The 25600-nt window shown below is 46.7% G+C and overlaps 1 protein-coding gene across 2 annotated transcripts in view; it reads right to left on the reverse strand.

Moving 5' to 3' along the window:
* PROM2 (prominin 2) overlaps positions 1 to 25600 on the reverse strand; it is a 409319-nt gene that overhangs the window by 40832 nt on the left and 342887 nt on the right. For both annotated transcript variants that reach the window (XM_069214431.1, XM_069214433.1), the window contains exons 16-17: positions 21255 to 21326; positions 10568 to 10657 (exon numbers count right to left, since the gene is read on the reverse strand). In XM_069214431.1, coding sequence (XP_069070532.1) covers positions 10568 to 10657; positions 21255 to 21326 — 162 coding nt within the window. The remainder of the gene's footprint in view (positions 1 to 10567; positions 10658 to 21254; positions 21327 to 25600) is intronic.

Below are 25600 nucleotides of genomic sequence, written 5' to 3' on the forward strand. Positions count from 1 at the left end.
TGTGGAGTTTGGGGTCTCTGAGCTCACAATTTAAAAATACATCTTTTAGTAAAGTTGATTTTAAGATTGTGTGTTTGAAAATGCCACTTTTAGAAAGTGAGCATTTTCTTGCTTATACCATTTCTGTGACTGCCTGTTTGTGGATTCCCTGTCTGGGTCAGTTTGACAGTTGGGCTGGTTGCACCTCACACTAGACAGTGACACAAAGGGAGCTGGGGTGTAGCCTGCATATCCTGATGAGCCATCTGTGCTGGGGAGGGGGGGGGAGGAGTGGTCATTCACACCTGAAAGGGCTATGCCTGCCCTCACACAATGCAGTCTCCAACCCCCTGGTGAGTGTCTAGGCCTGGGCAAGGCAGGATTTCACATTCCAAAGAGACTTTACTTTGAAGTAGGCCTACTTCAAAGGAAAAATTGGGTATAAGAAGGGCACCCAAAAACACAGACTTTAGAAACACTTCTGGAAACAAGAGGAACCTCTGACTGGAGAAGAGCTGAATAGCTGAGGAAGAAGAGCTGCCCTGCCTGTGACTGTGCTTTGTGGAGCTATCCTGCAGTTGCTGCTTCTGCCTGAGTAAGAGGGCAAAGACTGGACTTTGTGTGCCTTCCATCTTGTGAAGAAATCTCCAAGGGCTTGATCTAGAGCTTGCCTCCTGTTGTTTGAAGGCTCAGGGACAGCAAAGACGTCTCTCTGCCAGCACCTGGAGTCTCTGGAGAGACTCTTGCTCTGCCCTGTGGTACCCATCCAGTTCCTGGGACCCTGAAAGGAGAGCTGGCAGCCTAAAGACAAGAAAATCCACGCACAGAGCGCCGTGTGGGGAAAAGATTGACGTGAATCAGATCTGCGGCTGAGAAAAACTACGCGACGCCGGGTCCGCAGCTGAGAAATGACACTAGCAGGAAACGCGACCGAAGAATCGACGCACGGAGCAGGAGAAATGACGTGCAGCATCGCTGACGGAGGCTGGGAAATCACAACCTGCGCTGCGGGATTTTTAGATCATCGTGCAGCTGGATTTTCGACTCACATACCGCCGTGCGGAGTTATTTTTGACACACACCCGCCCGTGCGGGGTTATTTTTGACGCGCACCAGGTACATTTTCACTCTAGCAGCGCTAGTGTGTTTTTAAAACTACTTAAAGACTCTTTTCGATTTTTAATTGATAGCTTGACTTGTGTATGGTGGATGTTTGTCGTTTTGGTCTTGTTTTGTTTAGATAAATATTTCCTATTTTTCTAAACCTGTGTTGTGTCATTTTGTAGTGTCTTCATTAAGTTACTGTGTGTGTTGGTACAGATACTTTACACCTAGCACTCTGAAGTTAAGCCTACTGCTCTGCCAAGCTACCAAGGAGGTAAGCAGGGGTTAGCGGAGGGTGATTCTCTTTTACCCTGACTAGATTGAGGGTCCTTGCTTGAACAGGGGGTAACCTGACAATCAACCAAAGACCCCATTTCTAACACTGGAATATACCCTTCCATGGCAGCTGAGGTAACTAAAAAATAATTTTAAATGTATGTTGTGAGCGTACTTGGGGGTGAGAGTGTGTTTATGCGAGAGCGAGTGTATGTAAGTGTGAATTGGTGTCTATGTGTAAGTATGTGTGTGTGTGAGTGAAAAGTGGAGGTCAAGGGGCGTGTGATGTCACTTTCGCTACCCCTGGCACTTCGGTGAATTAATGTCCATGGCACTGAGTGGAAATAATGAGAAACAAGGTGGATGCCTATTATAGGTCTTGAAGAGAAAGACTAATAATGGGGGGTTTGAGGCTAAATATTGGTGTTAATGTGGTAGACTGCGAGCAATCCTTCCATTGGTTAAGGGTATTAGTTGGGTAGGAAGATACACAGAGCTGTAACTGATTTTGGCCACTGAAAAATGGGAAGAGTTGGCGATACCAAATGATCTGGATGAATAATGACCAGGATGGAGCACATTGTGGGTGCTGATGGAAAAGAAGTATGATACGTGTAGGAACTCACAATGGGCACTGGTTGGGCAAAAGGATGAGCAGAGGTGGACATGATTATTATGGACATTAAATAAGCAGAACAACGCGCAGGGTTACAGCTGATTATATTCGTAGGTAGTGTTGGACTGGCCCGTGTACTGTGTTTTGGTCCTGTCAAAGTCCACTGGACTCAAACGGCCCCACACAGGTCCTTTCAAGCTGGCCCGTTTGGAAGTACCAGACTGTCAGGTTGCCTGAAATGCCAGTCCAATATTGGGCATCGAAACGTAGAATGATGATCAGAATTAGAGCTGGTTATAGGGATGACCAGGGCTGTGTTAACAGAGTTAGAGCTGCTGATGACATGGATAGGGCAAAATAATGAGCAAGGTTGTATTAAATCATGGGCATGAATATAGCAGAATGATGAGCGGGTTAAAGCTGATAAGTGCATGGATAGGGCAGAATGATGAGCGGGTTAGAGCAGAGCATGTCATGGATCAGACAGAATGATGGGCAGGGTTAGAACTGGTTATAGGCCTAGATAGTGGGTTGCAGCTGACCATGGCATAGATAGGGCAGAATGATGAGCAGGCTAGAGCTGGTCATGTCATGGACTGGACAGAATGATGGGAAGAATTAGAACTGGTTATCGGACGTGATCGGACAGAATGATGGCCAGGATTAAAGCTGATTATTGGCATAGATAGGTTAGAGTGATGAGCGGGTTAGAGCTGATTATGTCATGGATCAGACAGGATGATGGGCAGGGTTAGAACTGGTTATAGGCATAGATAGGTTAGAATGATGAGTGAGTTACAGCTGACCATGGCATAGATAGGGCAGAATGATGAGCTGGTTAGAGCTGATCATATCATGAAGCAGGGTTAGAGATGGTTATAGCCATGTATAGGGTAGAATGAGGCACAGTGATACAGCTGGTTATAGGTAAGGTTAAGGAAGAATGACAAACAGTGATGGATCCAATGACAACTATGGATAGCGTAGAATAATGAGCAGTATAAGAGCCGGTTATAGGCATGTTATAGGCATGGATAAGGTAGAATGACCAGAGGAGTTGGAGCTGGTCCTAGACCTGGATACATTAGCATCATGAGCATGGTTGAAGCTGGTTATAGGCATGGATAAGGTAGATTGATGAGCATGGTTACATCTGATTATAGATATGGATATGGTAGAATGGCAAACAGAGTTAGAACTGGCTGTTGGTATAGATAGGGTAGAATGATGACCAGGGTTAGAACTGTTTATTGGGATGGATAGGGTAGAATGATGAACAGTGCTACAGCTGCTTATAGGTATGGAGAGGGAAGTATAATGAACAGGCTTATGGACAGGGTAGAATAATGAACTAGATAAGATATGGTTATAGGTATGAATAAGGTAGAATGATAAGCAGGAATACGGCTGGTTATAGGTATGGATTAAGAGAATGATAAGCAGGTTAGGACTCGTTATAGGCACAAACAGAGTAGAATGATGAGCAGGGTTAGAGCCAGTTATTGGCATGGATAAGGTAGAATGATGGGCGTGGTTAGAGCTTATCACAGATATAGGTAGGGTAGAATGAAAAACAGAGTTAAAACTGGTTACATGTGCATGGCCAAGCCGGCAAGCATGGCGGCTGCGGTTCAGTAGAGTTCTGCTGCCTGCCAGCCATCCAGCTTCATGCTACCTGACCCCCTGGCCCCACTGAAGGTCTTGGGGGCCACGGCAGAGAAGACAAAAGCCGAGGGGCGGAGGGGAGGCTCCCAGTGATACGGGGGTCGCGCCTGCTGTGGGCCCGCCTTACTTTAAAATGGCAGGCACCGCGTAGGGCACGCTAGGGCCTTGGCGGCTCAAACAGTGATCTGGGACTGAGTCAGAGGCATCCAGGTCCCCCTTTCTGGCCTGAGACAGAGAGGCGGCTGCCCGGAGGGGAGCTCCGGACCCGGCCGCAGTGGTGAACTGCCAGGCGAAGAGGTGCAGCGCATGCCCGGCCTGTCTGAACTAGTGATGGCGGGTGCCGCCTGACCTGCTCTAGGCCCCAGCAGACGCTAGGCATGAGGCGCGCGAGGAGGGCTGAAAGAGGCCACAGCAGCGGAAGAGTACTGAATGAGAGGGGGGGTGACCAACACAGGCATGAAGGAGGAAGCGCTCCCCGTGATCGCAGCAGAGGAGGAGAAGAAAGTGGGGGGAGGCTGGTGACTTGGAGGAGGCCCCCCTCCCAGAGCAGCACGCAAGATGCGGGAGAACCCCCAGGCCTTATGAACTGAGGCCCTTGGCTGTGAGACGGTCGGGCCCGCCGGCGGAGTTGGAGGCAGTGTTGTGTATGGTAACTGGTTAGGGATGTAGGGGGGAGGCTCCAGGATCCTACCCTCTGTGAGGAGTGGCCTGTCTTCTGCCTCCTCCCCCCGATTCATGGCCCATGGACCTGGACCCCTGGGTGCCTCTTTTGTGAAGTGGGACCACATAGACCTGCTGAGGCAGAGGTGGCGTGGTGGAGTGGGGGACCGATGGAGGCCTGTGGTATTGAGGCCTCCTCCAGCAGATGGTGGGGTCACCACCGGGCCTGTGGCTTTCGATACCCATGGCCCTACGGGGCCAGATGGCGAGCCTTGGGCAGGCTTAAGCCGGCGCCACCCCCCCAGCCCCAGATTACAGTGGACCAGTACACAGTCCCCACCCCTGTGTCGGATGGTGCGAATGAAGCGGCTGGTCCCTCCCCGGAGCCCGCGGCACTGCAACCAGATCTTGGCATCATCCTTAAAGCAATCCTGGACCCCCAAGAAGTTGTAGAGCAAAAGGTCGACGAACTCCACGTTGACCTTTCCCTCATCTGGCAGGACCTGAAGTCTCCTAAGCGGAGAAACGCATCTCTACAATCGAAGACAAGGTGGCTGACCTCAAGCGCCAGCTTTTGAGACTTACCTCCTCAGTGGCGGAGCTGCACGAGTGGTCAGAGGACGCTGGGAACCAGGCCCGGCACAATCACCTGCGCTTGGTGAGCCTGGCGGAGACTTTAGACGTTCCAGATCTGGCTGCGGCGCTTGAGGCTTGGTTTTGTACCTGGATGCATGCAGAGAAATTGTCCCCCGCCTTTATCATAGAACAGGCGCACTGATCGCTGTCACCGCACCCGCCAGTGGGCGTGCCACCTCAACCAATAATCCTGAGGATCCTGAACTTCAGAGACAGCAATGCAATTCTGCGCAAAGCCAGGAATCAATCAGACCTCCGTTATCAGAACTCCAAAATCCGGGTCTTTCGGGACTACTCCAGCAAAGCGCAGGTCCTTTGAAGCGGTCAAACAGAAACTGCGAGCGCTGAACTTGCGTTATATGCTGCTTTTTCCCACCCACCTAAAAGTTTTTTTCCAGTCCAACATGTTCTTCTTCGACTCACCGAAGCAGGCCTGGGAGTGGGTGGCTGAGAGACTTGTCCTGAGGCCCCCAGCATGGGAAGGAGGACCAGAGGAAGGAACTGGAATCCTGGGTGGAGCCCCCTTCCTGGCCCGTGTGTGGAGGAAACAATCCTGCTCCTGTAGGTCGCATGTGGTGGCAGGGGAGCAGAAAAGCAGGCCGCGGACCTCTCTGTTACCCGGTCTGCCAGCAGTCGTGGCATTGGGCGCTGCCCTTACGGCCACCCTGGCCCTGTTTGCATCAGCCGAGGATGTTCCAACTCCCTCGGGGTGACTGGGGCTGGAGGGGGAAGAGGCCCAGAATCTTAGACTTAGTTTGGAGCACTTGCCTGAGGCTGGCCCCTGGGCTGGGGATTGGCAGTAGCTTGAGGGACTGGAATGGTCTTACTTTGTCTTCATAGTGATGGTCATGTTGCAGATCCGTGAACATGGCACTGTTACATCCTGAGGATCCTCCAAAATGTTGTTGTTGTACTTTGCTAGGTTGCAAAACTGTTAGGCAGGGGAGAAAGATGCTTCAGGGGTAAAAGTATGGGGTGGGCGGTGTTGGGGGATGGTGGGGAATTGCAATGTGTTGTTGCTTACATACTAATTTTGTTCTTTTCAGCATAGACCCGGGCACAGTGAGTTGCATGCAGGCTTACCCATTACTCCGGAATGTCTACAGCAGCTCTGGTTCTTGGCAGCTCGGCCCCGATGGTGGACTGGAGTTGCATTCAATGTCATTACCCTTACCCGTACAATGTCCACAATACTCTCCTGGAATGTGAACAGTCTGTTAGACCGCATCAAGAGAGCTATGGTCCTACGTTACATAAAGAGATATCGTCCGGCAGTCGTTCTCTTACAGGAAACCCACTTGGTGGGAACCCAGTGTTTTTTTCTCAAGCGCTTTGGTTACGATTGGGTGTACCACTCTGGTTTCTCTAGGGCCTCCAGGGGGGTGGCCTTTATGCTTCATAAGACATTACACATGCAGGTGGATAGGGTCCATACCGACCCCCATGGGAGATATGTTGGAATGGAGGGCCGCCTGGCAGGCAAACAGGTCAACTTCGTCTCATGCTATCTTCCTCTGCAGCTCCTTTGGCCCACCCAGGCAGGGGTGCGCACTCTGCTCCTTTCCCTATCGCAGGGAACTACTATTCTGGGAGGGGACTTTAACGCAGCCCTGGACCAGATCTGAGACACTTGTGTTGTTCGACGTGCGGGGTGTTACACGGACTCTTTGTGCCTGGTGAACTGGGCCGACTCCTTGGGCTTGTGCGACGCATGGCCGGCCTTGCACCCGCAGACGACAGCGTTCACCCACCGGTCGGAGGTCCACCACACAGAAGCTCGGATAAATCTAATATGGTTCCTGGCGGCGGATCTCCTGGCCTTGACTTCGGTGCACATCCAGGCCTGCGGTATCTCGGATCACGCGCCGTCCTCTAGAGTTGGGGCACCCTAGCGCAGAATATGTGACCCATGTTGAGCTTTAGCGCCTGGTATTTGAAAGACCCTGAATGCGTCCAATTCATTCACCAAGAACTTTTGTACTACTTCCGAGAGAACCAGGGCTCGGTGGCCTCGGCTGGGACCCTTTGGGCTGCGAGAAAACCTACCCTGAGAGGTAGTATTAAGGGGTTTGTCAGACACTGAGAGTCCCAGATGGCCCAGTGGATCGCCGAGCTGGAAGTCGATATAGCAGAGCTGGAGCGTCGCACCGGATGACCTGGTGGGGGGAGGATTTGAGGCGGCAGTTGGAGCTTCGACATGCAGAGTTCAGGCATGTGTCCCTTTCGGAGACTCGACAGCTTTGGCAGGCCTTGACCCAAAGAGTCTATGAGCTTGGCGACAAAACTGGAAAACTGCTTTATTGGCTGGCAAACAGTGATGTCTCGGCCCGAGTGGTACCCCTTATCAGGATCAGGTGGGCATAGCGCATGAGGACCTGCTGGTATTTGACTGTACTTTTGCCTCCTACTATGAGTCCCTGCACGCCAGAGTCCCTCAGCCCACGGCGGAACAGGAAAACCCTATCTTGGGTGACATTCCACTACCCTCTCTCCCGTCATCCTTGGCGGCAGATCTGGACATACCTCTGTCAGAGGAAGAGGTGGGGGAAGCCATCTCTGCACTACAATCTGGGAAAACCGCAGGGCCTCACGGATCTCCAGTCGAATACTACAGGCAATTTGATTGCAACTAATATCTCCCCTGGTCAATGCATATGAGGAGGTGCCCTGTCGCGGCTCCTTCGCCCCAGGTCAGGATTGTGCCACAATTATGGTCATACCCAAGGAAGACCTGCCCTGGGACCAATGTTTGTCCTGCTGGCTCATCTTGCTAATCAATATGGACATTAAGATATTTGCGAAGGTCCTGGCGACCTAGCTGGTACGTACACTGCCCCACCTGGTGCATCCCAATCAATCTAGCTTCATGCCAGGAAGGAGCATGCATCAGTGTCTTCGCTCAGCTCAGGTGGTGCTGTTGGGTGATGAGCTGGAACTCCTCCTGATGTACTTTCGCAAGGCCTTCAACACCCTGGCTTGAAACATCTTGGAGGGGGTCCTCATGCAGATGGGCTTCAGCCGAAAATTCCATCTGCTGTATCATAGCCCATCAGCACAGGTGCGGGTAAATGGCATCCTTTCAGATCCCTTTCCGAACAGACAGGGGACATGTCAGGGATGCCACCTACCCCACTACTGTTTGCCCTAGCAATCGCACCTCTGGCCTGCTTCCTCCGTGGGGACCCACTGATCGACGGATGGAGGTGGGGGACTAGCCACGAATATAGGGTGTCCTTATACGCGGATGATGTCTTGGTGTTCCTGGGAAGGCCCTGGTGCACTGGCTCTTGCTGCCTTGAGCTCCTGAAATTGTATGGTGAGGCCTCTGGGCTATGCTTAAACCCCAGGAGGCCGCTGCTGGTGGAGGTGTGGGCCCCATGGGGGGAGCAAACTGGTGCCTGGACATCCCAGTAAGGCGCAGCGCCTTCAAATACTTGGGGATTCACTTCTCCCCGCTCCCAGATCTGCCATGGCAGCTGAATTTCCAGCCCCTATCCCGCGAACTGAGGGAGGATTTGGCACGCTGGGGTCGATTACCCCTGAACCCATTGGGTCAAAACGCCATTTTAAAAAATGATCTTCCTCCCCCGCTACTTGTACGTCCTGACAAACTTTCCCTACTTGGTGCCCCGGGCCTGGTTCTGATCCCTCACCTCCAAGCTCACCTCCTTTACATTGGGGGGAGGGCACCACTGAGTGGCCTTTTGCTCCATGCGGAAATCACCCTACAAGGGTGGAATGGGCGTGCCAGACCTCCACATCTATTACTTAGTGGCTTAGTTGATCCCGATCAATGAGTGGTTTACTGGGGGATAGGACGACCCGGCCTACTGCTTGGAGCTCGGTTACATTGGCTTCCTTGTATGATGATCCGGTCCCGCGGGGGCCCTGGACTGCACGTGGGTGGTGGTGCGGTTGACGGGCTGAGACCCATGCCTTACCAAGCTGACGGGTTTGTGGCAGGGAACATGGTTGCAGCAGGTATCCTGATTGGAGGGTTTTTGACCTTGGGATGCCATTGGAATTACATACTTGGGGGATGTCTGCATTGGGGATAGCTTGATGTCCTTTCAGCAGCTGACTGAGCATCATGCCCTATCCAGCTCCCAGTTTTTCCGCTCCCTTCAGATGCACCACGTCTTGCGGACCCACCTTTCGTCCAGTCTCTCTCTCCCAGATCCCAGGCCTCTTGAGGCGAAGCTGCTCTCTGGGCATTTGGAGAGGGGGTGCTATTACCCAGATCTATCGATCCTCCCTTACTAACGCACCTGTTAGCCTTGCCTGGTTGCGGTCAGGTAGCAGGCTTGGGTAGGGGGAGCTGGATGAGGATGTCTGGAGGGAGGCCTACCTAGCACCAAGGGAGCTGGCCATTTCCGCCAGGTTAAGAATGATTCAGATAAAGTACTTCCATATGTCGTATCTGTCCCCAAGGAGACTCCGAAATATTCACCCGGGGACCCTCCCCTGCCTGTATTAGATGTGGTCAGCTGGGAATGCACATGTTGCAAGTGGCATGGGAGTGTCTGGAGATACGACCCTTTTGGGTGGGGATGGAGCAGGATATGTCAGTGGTTCTTCGCTGTCCCATATAATTGAGTGTGAGGGTGGCACTGCTGGGCCTTCTGGAGGAGTTTGGGGGGCTGAGGGCTGACCGAATATTCATGCCTGGTGGCCAAGAGTAACACTGCACAGCTCGGGAGGGTCCCAAAGGTACCGTCACTCTCGAAGTGGCGATTTAGACTGGCCTGGTGCTCTCAATTAGAAAAGCCAATCTACAAAGCACAGGCCGCCCCCACAAATATGAGAAAATCTGGGGGAGGTGGCAGGCATACAGGGGGCTGCCTTTGTGAACTATGTTATCATGGTCTGTAGGGGAGGATGGCCGACTGCGGACGATATTGATTTGCTTTACACAACAGGGTTATCATGTACTCACTGGTATGTAAGTATCTGTCTTCTATTTTTCTGCTGCGTTTTCACGCATATTAAAAGCAATAAAATTGGTTATTTAAAAAAAATGGTTACATGGGCATGGATAGGATAGGATAATATGGCGAAGTGAGTTAGATCTGGTTATTGGCATTGATAGGGTATACTGATGGCCAGTATTAGAACTGGGAATAGGCATGTATAGGGTTAAATTACAGGCAGAGTTAGAAGTGTGTATAGGCATAGATAGGGTAGAATGGTGAGAAGTGCAACTGCTGGTTATATACATAGAGGGGGTGGTATAATGAGCATGGTTAGCATTGGCTATTGGCATGGATAGGCTAGAATGATGACGAGGGTTAGAAATGGTTCTAGGTATGGATACAGTAGAGTGACAAGCAGGGTTAGAGCTGTACGGAAGCTTAGATAGGGTAGAATGGTGATCAGTGCCACTGCTGGTTATATACATAGAGGGGGTGGTATAATGAGAAGGATTACAGCTGGCCCAGTACATTGACCGGCATTAACATTGAGCTTGATATGAGGTGAGTATAGCATGAATAGAAACACAATACTCTATGTTTCATAAAGAAAAAAATGCCAGCATGTGACACATATGAGAAGAGAACATAGCGGTGCTGTGGGGGTAGGTGATCATGCCAGCCCACTCTGCCTGCAGCTAGCACATTGTTACACACTCACCACATCTGCTGCTTGCTCCACCACCACAGCCTGAAGTTGCCTCAGAGCGGCTGCCTCCGCAGTCATCTGGCTTTGTATGTTGGTGTCAGTCTGCACAGGGTGTAAGATGGAGAGGCTGTTAGCTAGAACAGGAAAATGCAGCTCCAACTTTTATTACAATTCCCCCTAAGTATAAGAGAAAGGTGAATAACTGTACTCTCCCTGCCTCAACTTCTTGCTTTTCAACTCTTGAATAGCACACATTAGAGCTCAAGAACAGGGGCACCAGAGACCATCAACAACACAGCTTGGGGCAGCTTTACACAGACTGCACCAGCCTACAGGGCCAGTACAATTTACATTATCATTTGCACCAAAAAGGTGTGAAAATAACAGTTGCATAGTCTAATTAATGCAAAAATGAAGTTTGGGGGAACCTTTTGTTTTTGCTCCAGTCAGTGAAAAACACAGTGCAAAGTTGATTGACTAAGGTGCAATCGATGTCAACCAGACCCTGGTGGAGAAAACGGCAAAGGCTTGAGACTGCTGATAAACAGTTAATTTACAAAACATAGACCCTCATTATAACATTGGTGGTAAAAAACGCCTACCACGCGGCGATGGCCACCAAAAGAACATCACCGTGGCTACCAGCCGTCTGCCAAATTATGACCACAGACGTATTTCTGCCAGAAGGATGGCGGAAATCTGGCTGTGGCCATGCCGGCGGATGGCGGTAAGGTGGCGCTGCTGCCAGCAGCAGAGCCACGCCAGTACACCGCCGCCGGCCATATTATGAGAATTAATACGGCCTGGCGGTGTTCTACTATCAGATGCTGCTGCTGGCAGCAGCGCTCCGTCCCGTCTCCTGCTGGAGGGCCCACTGGATACAGGTAAGTGGGTGCTCCGACAGGGGAGAGGGGTGTTGTGTGTGGGTGTGTGTGTGTATGTCTGTGCGTGCATGCGGGTGTGTGTTGCGTGTTGTATGTGTGTGCATGTTTGGGGGTGTGAGTGTGTGTATGTTAAGTAGTGTGAATGTGTGTCTGCATGTATGTGTGTAAGTGTGTGTGGATGTGTGTGTGAATGGATGTATGCATGCATGGATGAATGTGGGAATGGCTGTGTATATGCGTGTGTGAACGGAGGGGTGTGTATGAATGGGGGTCTGGAGAGGACAGGGGGTGGGGGGAACCTATGGACAGGTGGGGGGTGGGTGAGACCCCTATCAGTGACAGGGAAGGGATTCCCTGTCACTGATAGTGCCTACCGCCATAGTTTTCGTGGTGGCAAGGAACCACGAAAACCATGGTGGTAGACGATGTCATAATACCGCAGCCAGGCAAGTGACAGCTGCCGGGCTGGAGATTGATGTCTCCAGCTCGACAGCCGTTACCGCTGTGGCGGTCGGTGTGGTACATTGGCCGTTTGGCTTCAGCCAAACCACCAATGTCATAATATGGAGGAAAGTACCGCCAGCCTGTTGGCAGTACTTTCCTCCATATTACCGTTGACAGCCAGTGTCATAATGACCCCCATAGTCATTTATAGAATCATATTTTTATTGGTGAGTTTGACCATTTTCCAAATAGGAAAAGAAGATGTTGACATTCACATGTCTGCTTAGACTGAACCATAATGGATAATGTAGTTGCAGATTAGGGGTATGGGAAGTTATGAAATCTAGCCCACTTCTACATTTTAGGTCTTGCATAGAGACAGATTTAGCTGTTTGTTGTCAAAAACCTATTGTTTACAATTCCAGTACTTACAGTTGGTCTTAGGTCAGCCCATTCCTTATCACTGTTGGGCTTTCTTGTCATTCTCACTTGCTTGCTTATTGTACAACGGATTTACTTCATCTTCTTGTGTTTGTCCCTCTCCTGGAGCATAGTTCCTTGTCATTCTTTTGATTGGATGACTTGCATGCTTCCAATTCTTAAATTCGTGATTTCATTTCTTTTGCTTTTAGCACTCCAAGGAAGTCAATGTGTTTTCTTGTATACATCACCCTGCCTCGGGATGGATTTTGGCTAATGCTGATTTTTTTCCTGCAAACTCTATTTAGCATCATCAACAAGGCTTGACAAAGTCAATTGTTCAGCTACCACCTTTCAAAGGTGAGACCTATTGGCTTTGCCATTGCCTTTTGAATGTACTTTTGTAACTTTGGCAATTCTGTGAACTTCACGAAGTTTGCAAAAACATTCATGAATAAAATCAGAATAAAAGAACTGCTAAAAGCATGTTTTAGATGTGGTAGGGAAGTCAGTAAAAAATATTAATTAGACAGTTTTCCAACTCTTTTTTCACTATGGCTACGTCTACATATTAACATTATTGGAAAACAATTCTCATGTAAAAACTTTTTTTCTGTGGGGCTACTTCACTCCATTGGGTGAAGTCCAAATTGCACATTCTTTGCAGAGCCCAAAAGCTGTGCACTTCAAAAAACTTGCCATATTGCCCATTCCTACTCGACACCCATTTTGTCTGAGAATTCAATTACTGATGCTGGCAGACTGCTAAGTTACTAATTAGCAAATGCAGGGTTTCCAGGTACCAGCAGAAACATCCGTGATGTAAGTGAGGTCTGGTTTAAATTGGACACATTTCGTACTAGTACTGTGGAAAGCCCTAATATATTATTTTTTCATAAAGACACTGATATTGGTTTTGGGGCAGAAGTGACTGATTTTGTGCAACAAGAATATCCTCAAATATACAAAGCAAATGCCTAAACAATATTGTAATGTAATTGGATTTAAAGCTGGTGTTCTCACTAATGAGGTGTTGAAGCACTTTGGCTCTCATTTCGACCTCAGCGGTCTTTTTACAAGACCGCCGAGGTACCGCCGTGCTGAAGACCGCCAGTGCAGGCGGTTTTCCGCACAGCGTATCATGACTGCTGGCAGCCCTTCGCCCTTTTTTGGATGGAGAGCCGCCAGCAGCCATACTGGCGGTCGGCGGTGAAGTGGAGGCTGCTCCACCTCCACCGCCACGTCACCAGAACACCGCCCACCGAATCACAACCCATGATTTGGTGTGGCGGTGTGCTGGTGACGGAGTGCTGGTGGCAGAGCAGCCCCCATGGATCCCGTTCCCTCCCGAAGGATCACTGGAACAGGTAAGGTGATCGTCCGTTAGGGGAGGGGGGTGGAGGGGTGTTGTGTGTTGTGTGCATGCATGAGGGGGTGTGTGTGTGTAGAGGGGGTGTCTGAGTGCGTGTCTGCATGGGGAGGTGTGTTGTGTGTCTGGGAAATGTGTGCGTATATGTCTGTGTGTAAGTCTGTGTGTATGTGTGTGTGTATGTCAGCGTGTTTGTATAGTTGGTGTGTGAGTGTGCATGTAGGGGGGTGGGGGTTGTGTATGTCATTGTGGGGGGGGGGGAGAGGGATTCTGTGTGGGGGGGGTGAGACCCCTATCAGTGCCAGGGAAGAAATTCCCTGGCACTGATAGTGCCTACCGCCATGGATTGCGTGGCGGTACAAAACCCCACGAAATCCATGGCGGTATGTGGGGTCGTGATACCGCCGGCAGTGTAGTGATGGCCGATGGGTTGGAGACCGAAGTCTCCAGCCCAGCGGTCGTTACCACCGTGGCGGTCGGAGTGAAGAAGTGGCGGTTTGGCATGGCGGTAACCGCCATGCTTGTAATGTCATTTTTTTTACCGCCGTCCTGTTGGCGGTATTACCGCCACTTCTCCACCAACCGCTAGGGTTGTAATGAGGGCCTTTATGTTGTACCCATGATTAGGTATTATTCTAGTAGCTATTGATTATTGTTGGTAAACGGGGATTAGACTTGTACACCCAAGAAAATATTTCTATGCATTTACTTTTTACTTGTGGCAGATTAGATTACTAAGAGTTAGGCATGATCATTAGCAGGGTAGAGTGAGTTGATGCAAATGGAAGGCGGGATGAATAGGCAAAGGGGGATTTAGGCATTGTTAGGTCTCATGGGGTGTGGTTCCAAAGAAGGGGACTTTGTGATGAAGTTAAGTGGAGTAAATTCGCAGAAATATAATAAAGGAGATTAATGTTACAGGCATGCAAAATAAAGGCGGTCATTCTGACCCTGGCGGTCAAAGACCGCCAGGGCGGAGGACCGCGGGAGCACCGCCGACAGGCCGGCGGTGCTCCAATGGGGATTCCGACCGCGGCGGTAAAGCCGCGGTCGGACCGGCACCACTGGCGGTCTCCCGCCAGTGTACCGCCGCCCCATTGAATCCTCCAAGGCGGCGCAGCTTGCTGCGCCGCCGAGGGGATTCCGACCCCCCCTACCGCCATCCAGATCCCGGCGGTCCGACCGCCGGGAACCGGATGGCGGTAGGGGGGGTCGCGGGGCCCCTGGGGGCCCCTGCAGTGCCCATGCCACTGGCATGGGCATTGCAGGGGCCCCCATAAGAGGGCCCCTAAATGTATTTCACTGTCTGCTGCGCAGACAGTGAAATACGCGACGGGTGCAACTGCACCCGTCGCACAGCTTCCACTCCGCCGGCTCGATTCCGAGCCGGCTTCATCGTGGAAGCCTCTTTCCCGCTGGGCTGGCGGGCGGCCTGAAGGCGACCGCCCGCCAGCCCAGCGGGAAAGTCAGAATTACCGCCGCGGTCTTTCGACCGCGGAACGGTAACCTGACGGCGGGACTTTGGCGGGCGGCCTCCGCCGCCCGCCAAGGTCAGAATGAGGGCCAAAGTAGGCTATACTCAGAGTGAGGAGACAGCAGAGGGTGGAGGAAGAAGGGATCATTCAAAAGAAAAAAAGAAGACGAAGTGATTGAAAATCTTAAATCAAGGTCAGATTTTCATGTAGTTGTGAAATATAGACGGAGGAGACCTTTTGGGATATCATGCAATCTGAGGATTTAAAACTGCTGAAAGAAACTTTAGTTAAAAAGCAACATTACTTGTTTGTTAAAAAGTGCTATATTAAGTATTTGATAGGTCCTAGAATCATGCATAGCGGTCTGTGCGTTACTAGGGCTGATTTCTGGACAGGAAGTCTCTTGTATGGTAAATGGACGTGTAACTCCAAAAGAACGTGTGTATCTTGTATCCTGATATTTGTTTTGACCCTGCTGTTACGTTAGTCTTGTCTAATCAACAAAACCCATTCAGAATGTTCATCAGTACTCTAGAAGACGTGACAGATTTTTTTTTTTTTTTTTAAACCACCTTACCTGATATGATTAATTTCACAGGAGACTTTATCTTTATTGGGGTGTACTTTGTTTCTGTTGTAGCCATAGGTCCCACTGAAACCTTTGCTACTTTATTGCACAAATACATGATAACTTGTGCTTTGTGCATCACTTTTTACATCGGATTTCTGCAGTCAGATCAATGACACACATTTTATAAATGTAAGTAGGATGAAGGAATGAGATGCCTCTGCTGGGATTCAAACCTCTGTTGGAACTAAAGTTTGCATCTTTGCAGTATATGCCCTTCACATTGTATTCATTTATCTAATGATTTTGTATAGCACTGGCCTCTGTCTCAAAAGTGACTTCACAGCGCTAGTGAAGGTCGCAGCAAACAGTCCCTCTGCTGTCAGTCCATTGGTGCATCCCAAGGGCTTGCTACAGGAATCATATGCCAAAGAAATAAGCCTTTATTATTTAGGTTAGTTCCCACATAGAAAATAGGTGCGTACAATGATGCATCAAAGACAAGAGGCCTCTATGAAAATGCCCGTCTTCAAATAATTGTGAAGGCTCCGGTTTCATTGCCCTTTTTATGTGATTAACTTGGCTTGATCTCAGGGTTTGAAAACATCTTAAATATGGGGTGACTTTTTGAATGAAACCACTTCCTAAGGATGGGATTATGATGACGAAACGAAATGTATTCAATATATGCAAATACTCTAAGTTTCTGTGACACATAATTTGCAATTTTTTATATGGCTGTATTATGTTTATAATGTTTATGTTTATACAAATTATTTTTTGCATCATGAAATTCTTTGCTACATTTAATTTTATAAAATAAAAGGGTTTCATTGAGTACATAATGTGGTGTCAATATCTGAAGGTAGATTGAGCTGAGGCCCTTGTGCTTTGAAGACTAACAAAGACATTTGAATTTTCTTGTTTGTGCTACTGGTGACCAGTGAAGCGCTTTGAGAGTTGGCATGATATGTTTTTTAGTTAAAGAGGTAGTTTTGCTGGTTGATTTCATATTCACTGGAGATTTTAGATGTATTGTATTTAGATACTCTGGTACAGACTGTCTATTGGGAAGGGCATCAGAGCCAATGAAAATTTAATGCAATGTGGAGGAGAGGTAGAATCCTTCTTAACTTCAGGAGATTGAGTTGTGAGCTCAGTACTCCTTGTGGTAGCAAACATACAGAACGTACTGTATACTGTTCAAGTACCTGAAGATGGGGCTGTCAGTCCAGGGCAGTGGATTTATTCTCTGGTAGAGGCAGCAGCGCATAGTTGGGGTGTAGGGATAGAATTGTGAAGGTCCTGCGGGGATCAATCAACTGAAATGTAGTAGTTTTTCTGCCATTTGGATGCGCCAGAGCCTTCACGGGTGGAAGCAACATTTCAAGCGTACATCGCCTCTTGGTGCCCAATATTTGAAGTTTATTCAAACTTTTCTGGTCTTACAAAACACCCAGAAATTGCTTACACGAAAGATTGACAATGTGCTTGCCGCCAGCACATAAAACCAAATAAACTTGTAACCAGCTGTCATTCTGGTAGACATCTCCATTGGCCAGGGTACTGTCAGGCATGCAGTGGCCAATGGCCAGGTCTTCAGAGTAGTTAAGAGGAGATTGAAGGAAATACTAGGCTCTGGGTCTTCTTTATGTCTTCCTTCCCTCATGCATAAATTCACCAAAATGCCAGGGGTAACTGAAAGGACATCTCTCACCCTTCAGCCCCAGTTCCAACTCCAGTTTCTCCTATGCTTTGCGCCTCAACGTCCTCATATTTTCACGCGGAGGGGGCTGATTGAAGCAGGAGCAGGACAAACTATAGAATGTGACATGATTTTTAAAGCTTGTTTTTCTTTTTATTTCTGCTGCTACCTTCATGACACTTAAGACCAGGATAGCATGAGCTGTACCAGAGGTTCAACAAACAATCACAGATGTCAGCTGTTACTCTTGGCAAACTTAATTGACACCTATGCCTCCCCTGAGTGCACCCTTCTTTGAATACAGCATAGGGAACGGGGGCACTTTTTGACTTTCGAGCTCAGATGTGTAACAAAGACAACAATTACAGTCTGCTTGGAAATCAGAATGACTGAGATGTCTTCAAAGGTCATGAGACCCACAAAGAGCAGTCTCAAATATGTTACGTAATGGCGCAGAGACTGACATGTGCTACATCATGAATAGCCGCTTTACATTTAAAAAAAATAACGAGGGGTAAATCAACTCTTTAACTATCATGGAAAAGATGTCAGGTCAAAAGTACTAAATGTTTTTAAAGTCATGAACAGTCCAAGACCCTGCTTGTGACTGCAAAAACAATTGTACCTATATACTTAAGGCATTTTAGGAATCTATAAATTTGTACTGACTCCTAAACTGGGTTTGAGACCCCATACTGTTTAATTTTTTGGAAGAGGCATGTTGTAGACTCACTTTCCAAATACTGAACTGATATGAGATGTATTAATGTTTTGCAAATGGAAACTGGACACAAAACTTTGAAAAATAAACAGTTCCTGAGTTGGGGTCTTAAGCTATTCACCAAGGAGAAGGGGCCTACTTTCCATCTGAGAATGTAAAAATAAAGTTCATAGTGAGAGTAGCCCAAGGAGTAAACTTTTTTTAAAGGACATGATTTTTTTAAAGGAAAACGGACCGCATTAAAAAAATTACTTTATGTAAAGGCTTGACATGGTGTTCTGCCAACTCTAGCCAGCTATCATCCCCATGATGGGCACCACTCAGAGTGCGTCACAATTTATGACATACCACATCAATATTCTTGAGGTGGGTCAGGTTACAACGCAATCTGAATTTTATGAACCAACCTATCAGTACATAGGTCAGTTCCTAAATTTCTCACTGGTTGTAAAAATAATGGTTACAAATTTGTGACCATTTTTTGTGACCATTTTTTCGTACAAATAATCTGAAATCCTCTGCAAGATAGGCAGATATGTCAGCAAGTTTTGAACATGGTATTACTTACTGTGAGACTTGTAAACTTTCCATTGCCCAATTCAATAAATTACTATTACAATTTACAAATCACAAATTACAATTATTTTCTTTTTAACACATTGATCACTGTGCATATCATTAAATCCCAATGATAGACACTTTTTCTTAAATTTCAAAACAGGTGAACTTCTCGTCTATTACTCTTAAGTACACAGTTCCTGCAGTTCTTAGTTTGCATGTTTGTAATGCATAAACTAATTACATTGAATGAATGAATAATCTTTATTGTACAGTTTATAACAACCATTACAATGGTGTGCCATATGTTGCCAGAGTAAAATCAAATTTCATTTTCATATAAAATGCATAAATATTACACTTCTTAAATAAAAACAGCTTAAAAGGGAAAATAGTCCATAACCTCGGTCTTTATTAGTCCCCCTCCTGTCTCATCGTTCTATTAATTTTCCTAAAAATGTATTTTCAGCCTTCTTTAAAATTTTCACCATATGTGAGTTCAGGATTGGGTCACCTGGTTTTAGGCATGCTATTACTGCTTGCCTGCATGTCCTTATACCACGTTGATTAAAAATCAATTTTAGCAGGCATTTTCTCTCTTGCTCTATGGCAGGGCGCAGACATAAAAGGTGAATCATATTCCTCTTCCCCTTATTACATAACCTACAAATTTCATTAGGGCTCTCCTTTCCCCCTGAATAGTCTTTATTAACACCAGGTAACTTTCCTAGTCGAATATACAGAAGTTCCATTCTTAGAACAGGGCACCAGCCTTCTTCAAAATAGAGCTGCTGTCGTAGGCGCTTATAATCATTTAGTACCCCCCAGGCATGCGATCTTTTTGATAATATTTCTTTGTCATTCAATAGGGATAGCATCTTGGTTTTGTTGTTTACTACTCTTTTGAAACATGCTACAGATAGATTACTTTTCCAGCTTTCGTGCAGCCCTAAATCATTTATTGCCTTGTCCAGACAGAGCACAGCCGGATGCGCACTATTTCTTTGGAGTTCTTGCCACAAAACCTGACACAGGTCATTTCTCTTGTTTGTTTTCATTATTTACCAAGTTTTCATGGCCCCTTTTCTAGCTACTGTCTGGCTTATTAGCCCGAACTCCAAACGTATCTGTGCTGGTGATGCATTTGGGGGTAGGCGAAATAGCTAGCTATATGTTTTTATTATACTTGCATTTAGACATAGTGCATCATGCCCCCATAGTGCAACACTGCCATACGTTAAGCTAGGTGCCAGTTTGGCTGATATCACCCTTAATAATGGTAAGATGCTAGGGCCATTCAAGGTTGTTTTTAGGGTTGAGAGCACTATGTGCAGTGCTAGACCTTTCCTTTTTAACTCCTCTCTATGTTGGGTACAGCAGCCCCGTTCATCAAACCGTACTCCCAGGTAGCGATAGGAATGAACTAGTTCTACCTGTTCTCTTTTCATGAACCATCTATATTTTTCATTTATCCTTCGGCTACATTCCATTACCTTGGTCTTTCCTAAGTTTACTGTCAGACCCTTTTGCTTTGAGTAGTTTGTTAGCCCTCCCAGTAGTCTTTGAAGCCCGACCTGCGTTTGGCTTATCAGAACAACATCATCTGCATATAGCAGATTAGAGATAGTTATCTGGCCTAGTCTCGGTGCATGTGAGTTTACTACTTTTAGTTCTTGTGATAAGTCTGCTAAGAACAGATTAAAAAGATAGGGTGCTAGGATACAGCCTTGCTTTAGTCCGTGAAAGGTATCTATCTTTCTTGACAAGACAGACCTGTCCCCTATTCGTGTCCTCACCCAAGTATCAGTGTACAGGACCTGTATAGCTTTGAGAAGACTGGATGGAATGCCCAGTGCTGTGAGCTTCCTCCATAGTAAATTTCAATTTACAGACTCAAACATTTACTAGACTATTTTTACACCCGCATGTATTTTCAGGGAACATGCCAATTGAAATTTTGTATAGTTCTATATCCATAGAATTTGTTATAGCCTTTGTCATTTTCGTATTTTTTGGTTACATGACATGTTTCTGTACACCCCATTTCTGTGGAAAGTGATTCTTTTTAATATATATGAGAAATAAACTCTCTTGGTAGCTCTCCAGCACTCCCTCGTCCTCTTTGGCTCTCGCTCTCCCCTTTAGTTCCCTTATCCTCTCTCTTCGTTTCATCTCTTTGCCCCTCCTTATGTCCCTCACTCTCTCTGTTGCTAGCCCTTCTCAACCTTGCTGTCTTGTTCGAGGCTCCCCTCCTCCCCCTCTTCCCCTCCTCGAGCTTTCTTTCTGTAGCTCTCTCTCTTGTTAGGCTTCCACATACTCGCCAATTGCCTTTCTAAAACTATTTGTGTACTAGATAGCAAGGAGGGTTGAACAGGCAAACTTGATTCATGACAATAACTGAAATCAATCAAATAGTGCCATGGGAAACCTACTGAAATTTTACCATGACATCTCCTCCAGGGCATGGTAGAGAAGTATACTGATATTAGAACATGCAGCAATTTCCTCACATTAACCTGAAGCCTCATTTTCCTGTTGAGCTTTCACATATTCACCTGATTGGCCGCAAGGCTTTCCAACTGAGCTGCAAAATTCACTAAGCTTGTGTTCACCAATGGGGCCTGGATCTGTAAAAGAGAGGAGCAGGATCAGTGGTCAATTGTGCAGAACAGGGTCTCCATAAGCCACCCAGTTACATTCCCTCAGCATCCCCAGCCTGTGCTACATGCGCCTTTCAGGTGCAAAGTGTCAGTTATGGTGAATAATCACTGTGACTACAGACTGTCTTGAATGAGCTCTGTGACACATCAGTATCATGCTGGATCACTGTCAATATTCTGAACCACTTCTCTGACTCATGATTATTGTGAATACTCACTGTGACGGGCGAGAACCGTGATTGACCTTTGTGACTATAATGAACAAGCTGTGCATTCCATGGCTGTTGTGAATGTTCCCTATGACTAGCGACTACAGAGGATGATCTCTGTGACTATCATGAAGAAGCTGCGTCCCAGTGCAAATTTCACAGTGACTGGCGACTATCATGAATGACCTCTGTGACCATCTTGAAGAAGCTGTGTTCCATGGCATGTGTGAATATTCACTGTAACTCACGACTATCAGGAATGACCTTTGTGACTATCGTGGACAAGCTCTGTGACTCATGGCTAATGGCTATAGGTGAACTAATAGTAAGGATGACTATAACTAGTGTGAATAAGATTTGTGACTCAGAAGCATCAGAAATGATAAATGTGACTTGTTCTACTGTAATTGATCAAATCAAAGTGGTGAATATCCCTGTTACTCATGGCTATTGTGAATATTTACTCAATAGTAACTACTGTGAATGATCATTGTGACTATTGTGAACTAGCTTTATGGCTCTGCACTATTCTCAGCGATAACACAAGAGTAAAATGAATGCTCACTGTGAATTACCATTGTGTCTTGTGGCTATCCCGAATGTTCACTTTGAATCATGATTATTGGGATTGCACACCATGACTTGTCATTATGGTAAACAAGCACTATTTTGTAACGAAGTACTCTGGTGTAGTTCCACTGACAGGCTATTGCAGTCACATTGCTTTTCTTCCTTTCCTCCTCTGAATGTAAATACATACCTCTAGTCTTTTTCCTGTTTTAAAGTGACTATTTCTTTTTTGCATTTATTGTTTTTTCCTTCCATGTAAGATGTTTTTTATCTGTTTGTGATCAACTGTTACTGTCATTTCTGAGAAAAGTATATCACTGACAAAAATGGCAGCAGCTGTTAAAATGCCTGCTTTGCATTTTATTGTATAAACTATGTGTAAGACAATGTTTTTAAAACCATTACTGATAATAGTTGTGTGCTTCATGCTAATCTCGCAGTTTGTGTAAATTTTAATTCCTACTCATAGATAAAAGGAATAAAAAAATCCAGGTAGGCTTTTAGGATATCCACAATGTTGGACTTGGTCCTTTCTGCAGGGTCATCCCAAACATTTGTCTTCATCCTCCTGTTTCCTGAACCTGAATTTGTTGGCTTTTAGTCCTCTGCATACTTTACCACTGCTCATCAGTGCTATTTGCTTGTGCTCTCTCCCTAAAACATGAAGAAATTGGCCTACACCCAATTGGCACATTTAATTTACTTGTAAGCCCCTAGCAAAGTGGTACTACATGTACCCAGGGCCTGTAAATTAAATGCTACTAGTAGGCCTGCAGAACTGCTTGTGCCACACACTAAAGTAGCATTTTAACCATGTCTGAGGCCTGCCATTACAGTCTGTGTGTGCTAACTTTTAAACTGCCATTACGACCTGGCATAATAAACCTATTCCTAGGCCCAAACCTTCTTTTTCACACAAATAAGGCACCCTAGGTTAGCCTCTAAAAAAACCCTAATGGGAGGGTGCAGTGTGTTTAAAAAGAAGGACATATCCTTTTAAGCTTTTCCTGGTAGTACATATCCTGGTAGTAAAAAACTCTTACATTTGTTTTTCACTACTGAAAGGCCTACCTCCTCCATAGTATTAGGTTGCCTTATTACATTTAATACGTGATAATTTTAATAGAGAGCAAATAGGAATGTTGAGGTTGGTGTCTACAGACTTTTAATTCAATACCCTCTTTAATTGTAAAGTCAGATTTTTATTCACAATTCTGAAAAATTCAAATTTTTGGAAGTCATCATTTTCTTCTCCTAGCCATTTAGTGCCTGCAGCCTATTTACTGGGTCACATGACCAGATGTATCTGACAGTCTGGCTTTATGTATGTCTCCCAGACAGTGAGACAAAAGGGGAATAGGTGTTGGCCGGATGGGCCATCTATGACTTGATCAGAAGGAGTAGCTGTCACCTACTACACTTGCACATCACTAAGGCTCCGCCTGAGCATATTTAAAAAAGGACTTCACACTAGTCTTTTGTGTCCCCAGACAAGCTGAGGCCAGGGCAGGGAGGCAGGAACTCCAAAAACCTCTGGTGGTGGAAACCTCCGGAACTTTCCCCTATTCCAAAGCTGGCACCAATTATACATATTGGACCCTTAGACCCAACTCTTTAGTACACCTCTGGACCTGTAAATACTACAGAAGAAGGACTGCTGTGATGCACTGCTGTCAGTAGGACTGCTACCCTTGTACTCTGCTGCTCTGCTTCCTGAGAAGGAATACTAGATCTGCACCCTTTATCTCAGGCTGAAGTGACTCCAAGGGTCAGCTGACTGACCACATGTTCTGAGCTACAGAGACATAAAAAGCTCCAGAGGCTTCCCTGCATCTGCTCAGCTTCCCTGCTGCGTGAACCTGTCTGAGCCCCAATTGCCTCTGCTGGAGTGTGTTCCTGACCCCCAAGCGGTGCCCTTCAGATCTTGGGCCCTTGCTGTGGCATCAGTTGAGCTCCCTCCTCAAGTAAATGAGAAATCCTAAAGTTTTGGGCTCTTCACGACTGCGAAGGGGCCTGTTCGCACCAAGATCTTGCCTCCTTCACCACCCTCCAGTGCGAAGCGCTGGTGAACTTGAACTTTGTGCCACAGCAACCACCAGTGATGACTTGGAACACGAGTTCTGCAGTTCGGGCCACAAAACTGACAGCCTGCTGTGACGTCCAATACGAACCTCAAGCAGCGACCGTCCGCGACACCTGACTGAATTTTCGCGCTATCGTGATGACCGTCTTCAACACCCAGCCTGGTTATCACATTACATCAACAACCATCTGTGATGCTCTCCCTGCTCCTTGCGGCCCCCTCCACTGCAACCAGAACTCCTCCCTCTGGACTTTTGAAGGCAACTCTTTGAGAGGGATTAACCTTGTCCCCGTATCCGTCTCAACTTGTGACTTTCACCAGGTCTCATCCGACCAGATACCTGCAAGTGTTGCTTTGTTCTTTTAGGTGCTGTGTCTACCTGACCTCTTTAAAATTGCATATCACGAGTTCTGCTGATGTAATTTTTGTCATTTTGGTCTCAAATAATGCATTGCATTTTACTCTATGTTTCTAAACTGGTCTTGGATTTTTCTTGTGTTGTGTTTCAACTTTATTATGGTTTGAAGTGCTGCATAAATACTTTACACATTGCCTCTAAGTTAAGCCTGCCTGCTTTGTGCAAAGCTACCAAAGGGCTAAGCACAGGTTAATTTGGGGTTTACTTGTGACTTCGCTCTGATTGGAAATGTGGCTGTGGCTTGAAAGGGTTTCACCACCCTCAATGAGTAACCTAACTTTCTACACACAATAATTGTATGTGTTTATCATATATCCTTGCCACATGCACCTTGCTACATGATAATCCATACACCTTCCAATAAGTAGTGGATCCTGATCTGAAGAAACTAAATTAGACTACAAGTAGGTAAAAGTGTAAGAAAAGAAATCAAGATGCATAAGATAAAGCCATTACATCGCTGTGCATTGATGATGATTTGGTAATTAAGCAATCAGACAAAGGGAGAAATGTACTGTGGCCAAGGAAAATTTATTTTGATGAAACAAATAGACAATTATGTGGCCTTGAATGTTATGAGAGAACTATGATGATAGCGTTTTGTCATGCGTACAATCACTGGTTACTTATATCACAGGCACAGAAGGTTTTCTCTATAAAACAGCATGTACACATTGGGAACCAGAATTTCTACTCATTACATTCGATTTCACATCCTTGAACACATCTGTCAGACATGAGAATGGGATGCAGGCCAGTGAATATTTCTTAAAGGCATGTAACAGCCATTATTTCCACCATACTAAAATAATTACCATGGAAATATGTTGTCTTAAAGAAAAAAAAATTCTCTTTGATGAGAGGTTGTTTCCACAACTCCAAGGAACCTAAATGGGCATCTGTTTTACCTCCGTTAAAGCAGTGGTCAGAAAAGGGAATCCGGCGGTTTCCCGACGGATTT

Source organism: Pleurodeles waltl, chromosome 11, assembly GCF_031143425.1.
Source record: "Pleurodeles waltl isolate 20211129_DDA chromosome 11, aPleWal1.hap1.20221129, whole genome shotgun sequence".
Classification (NCBI taxonomy): domain Eukaryota; kingdom Metazoa; phylum Chordata; class Amphibia; order Caudata; family Salamandridae; genus Pleurodeles; species Pleurodeles waltl.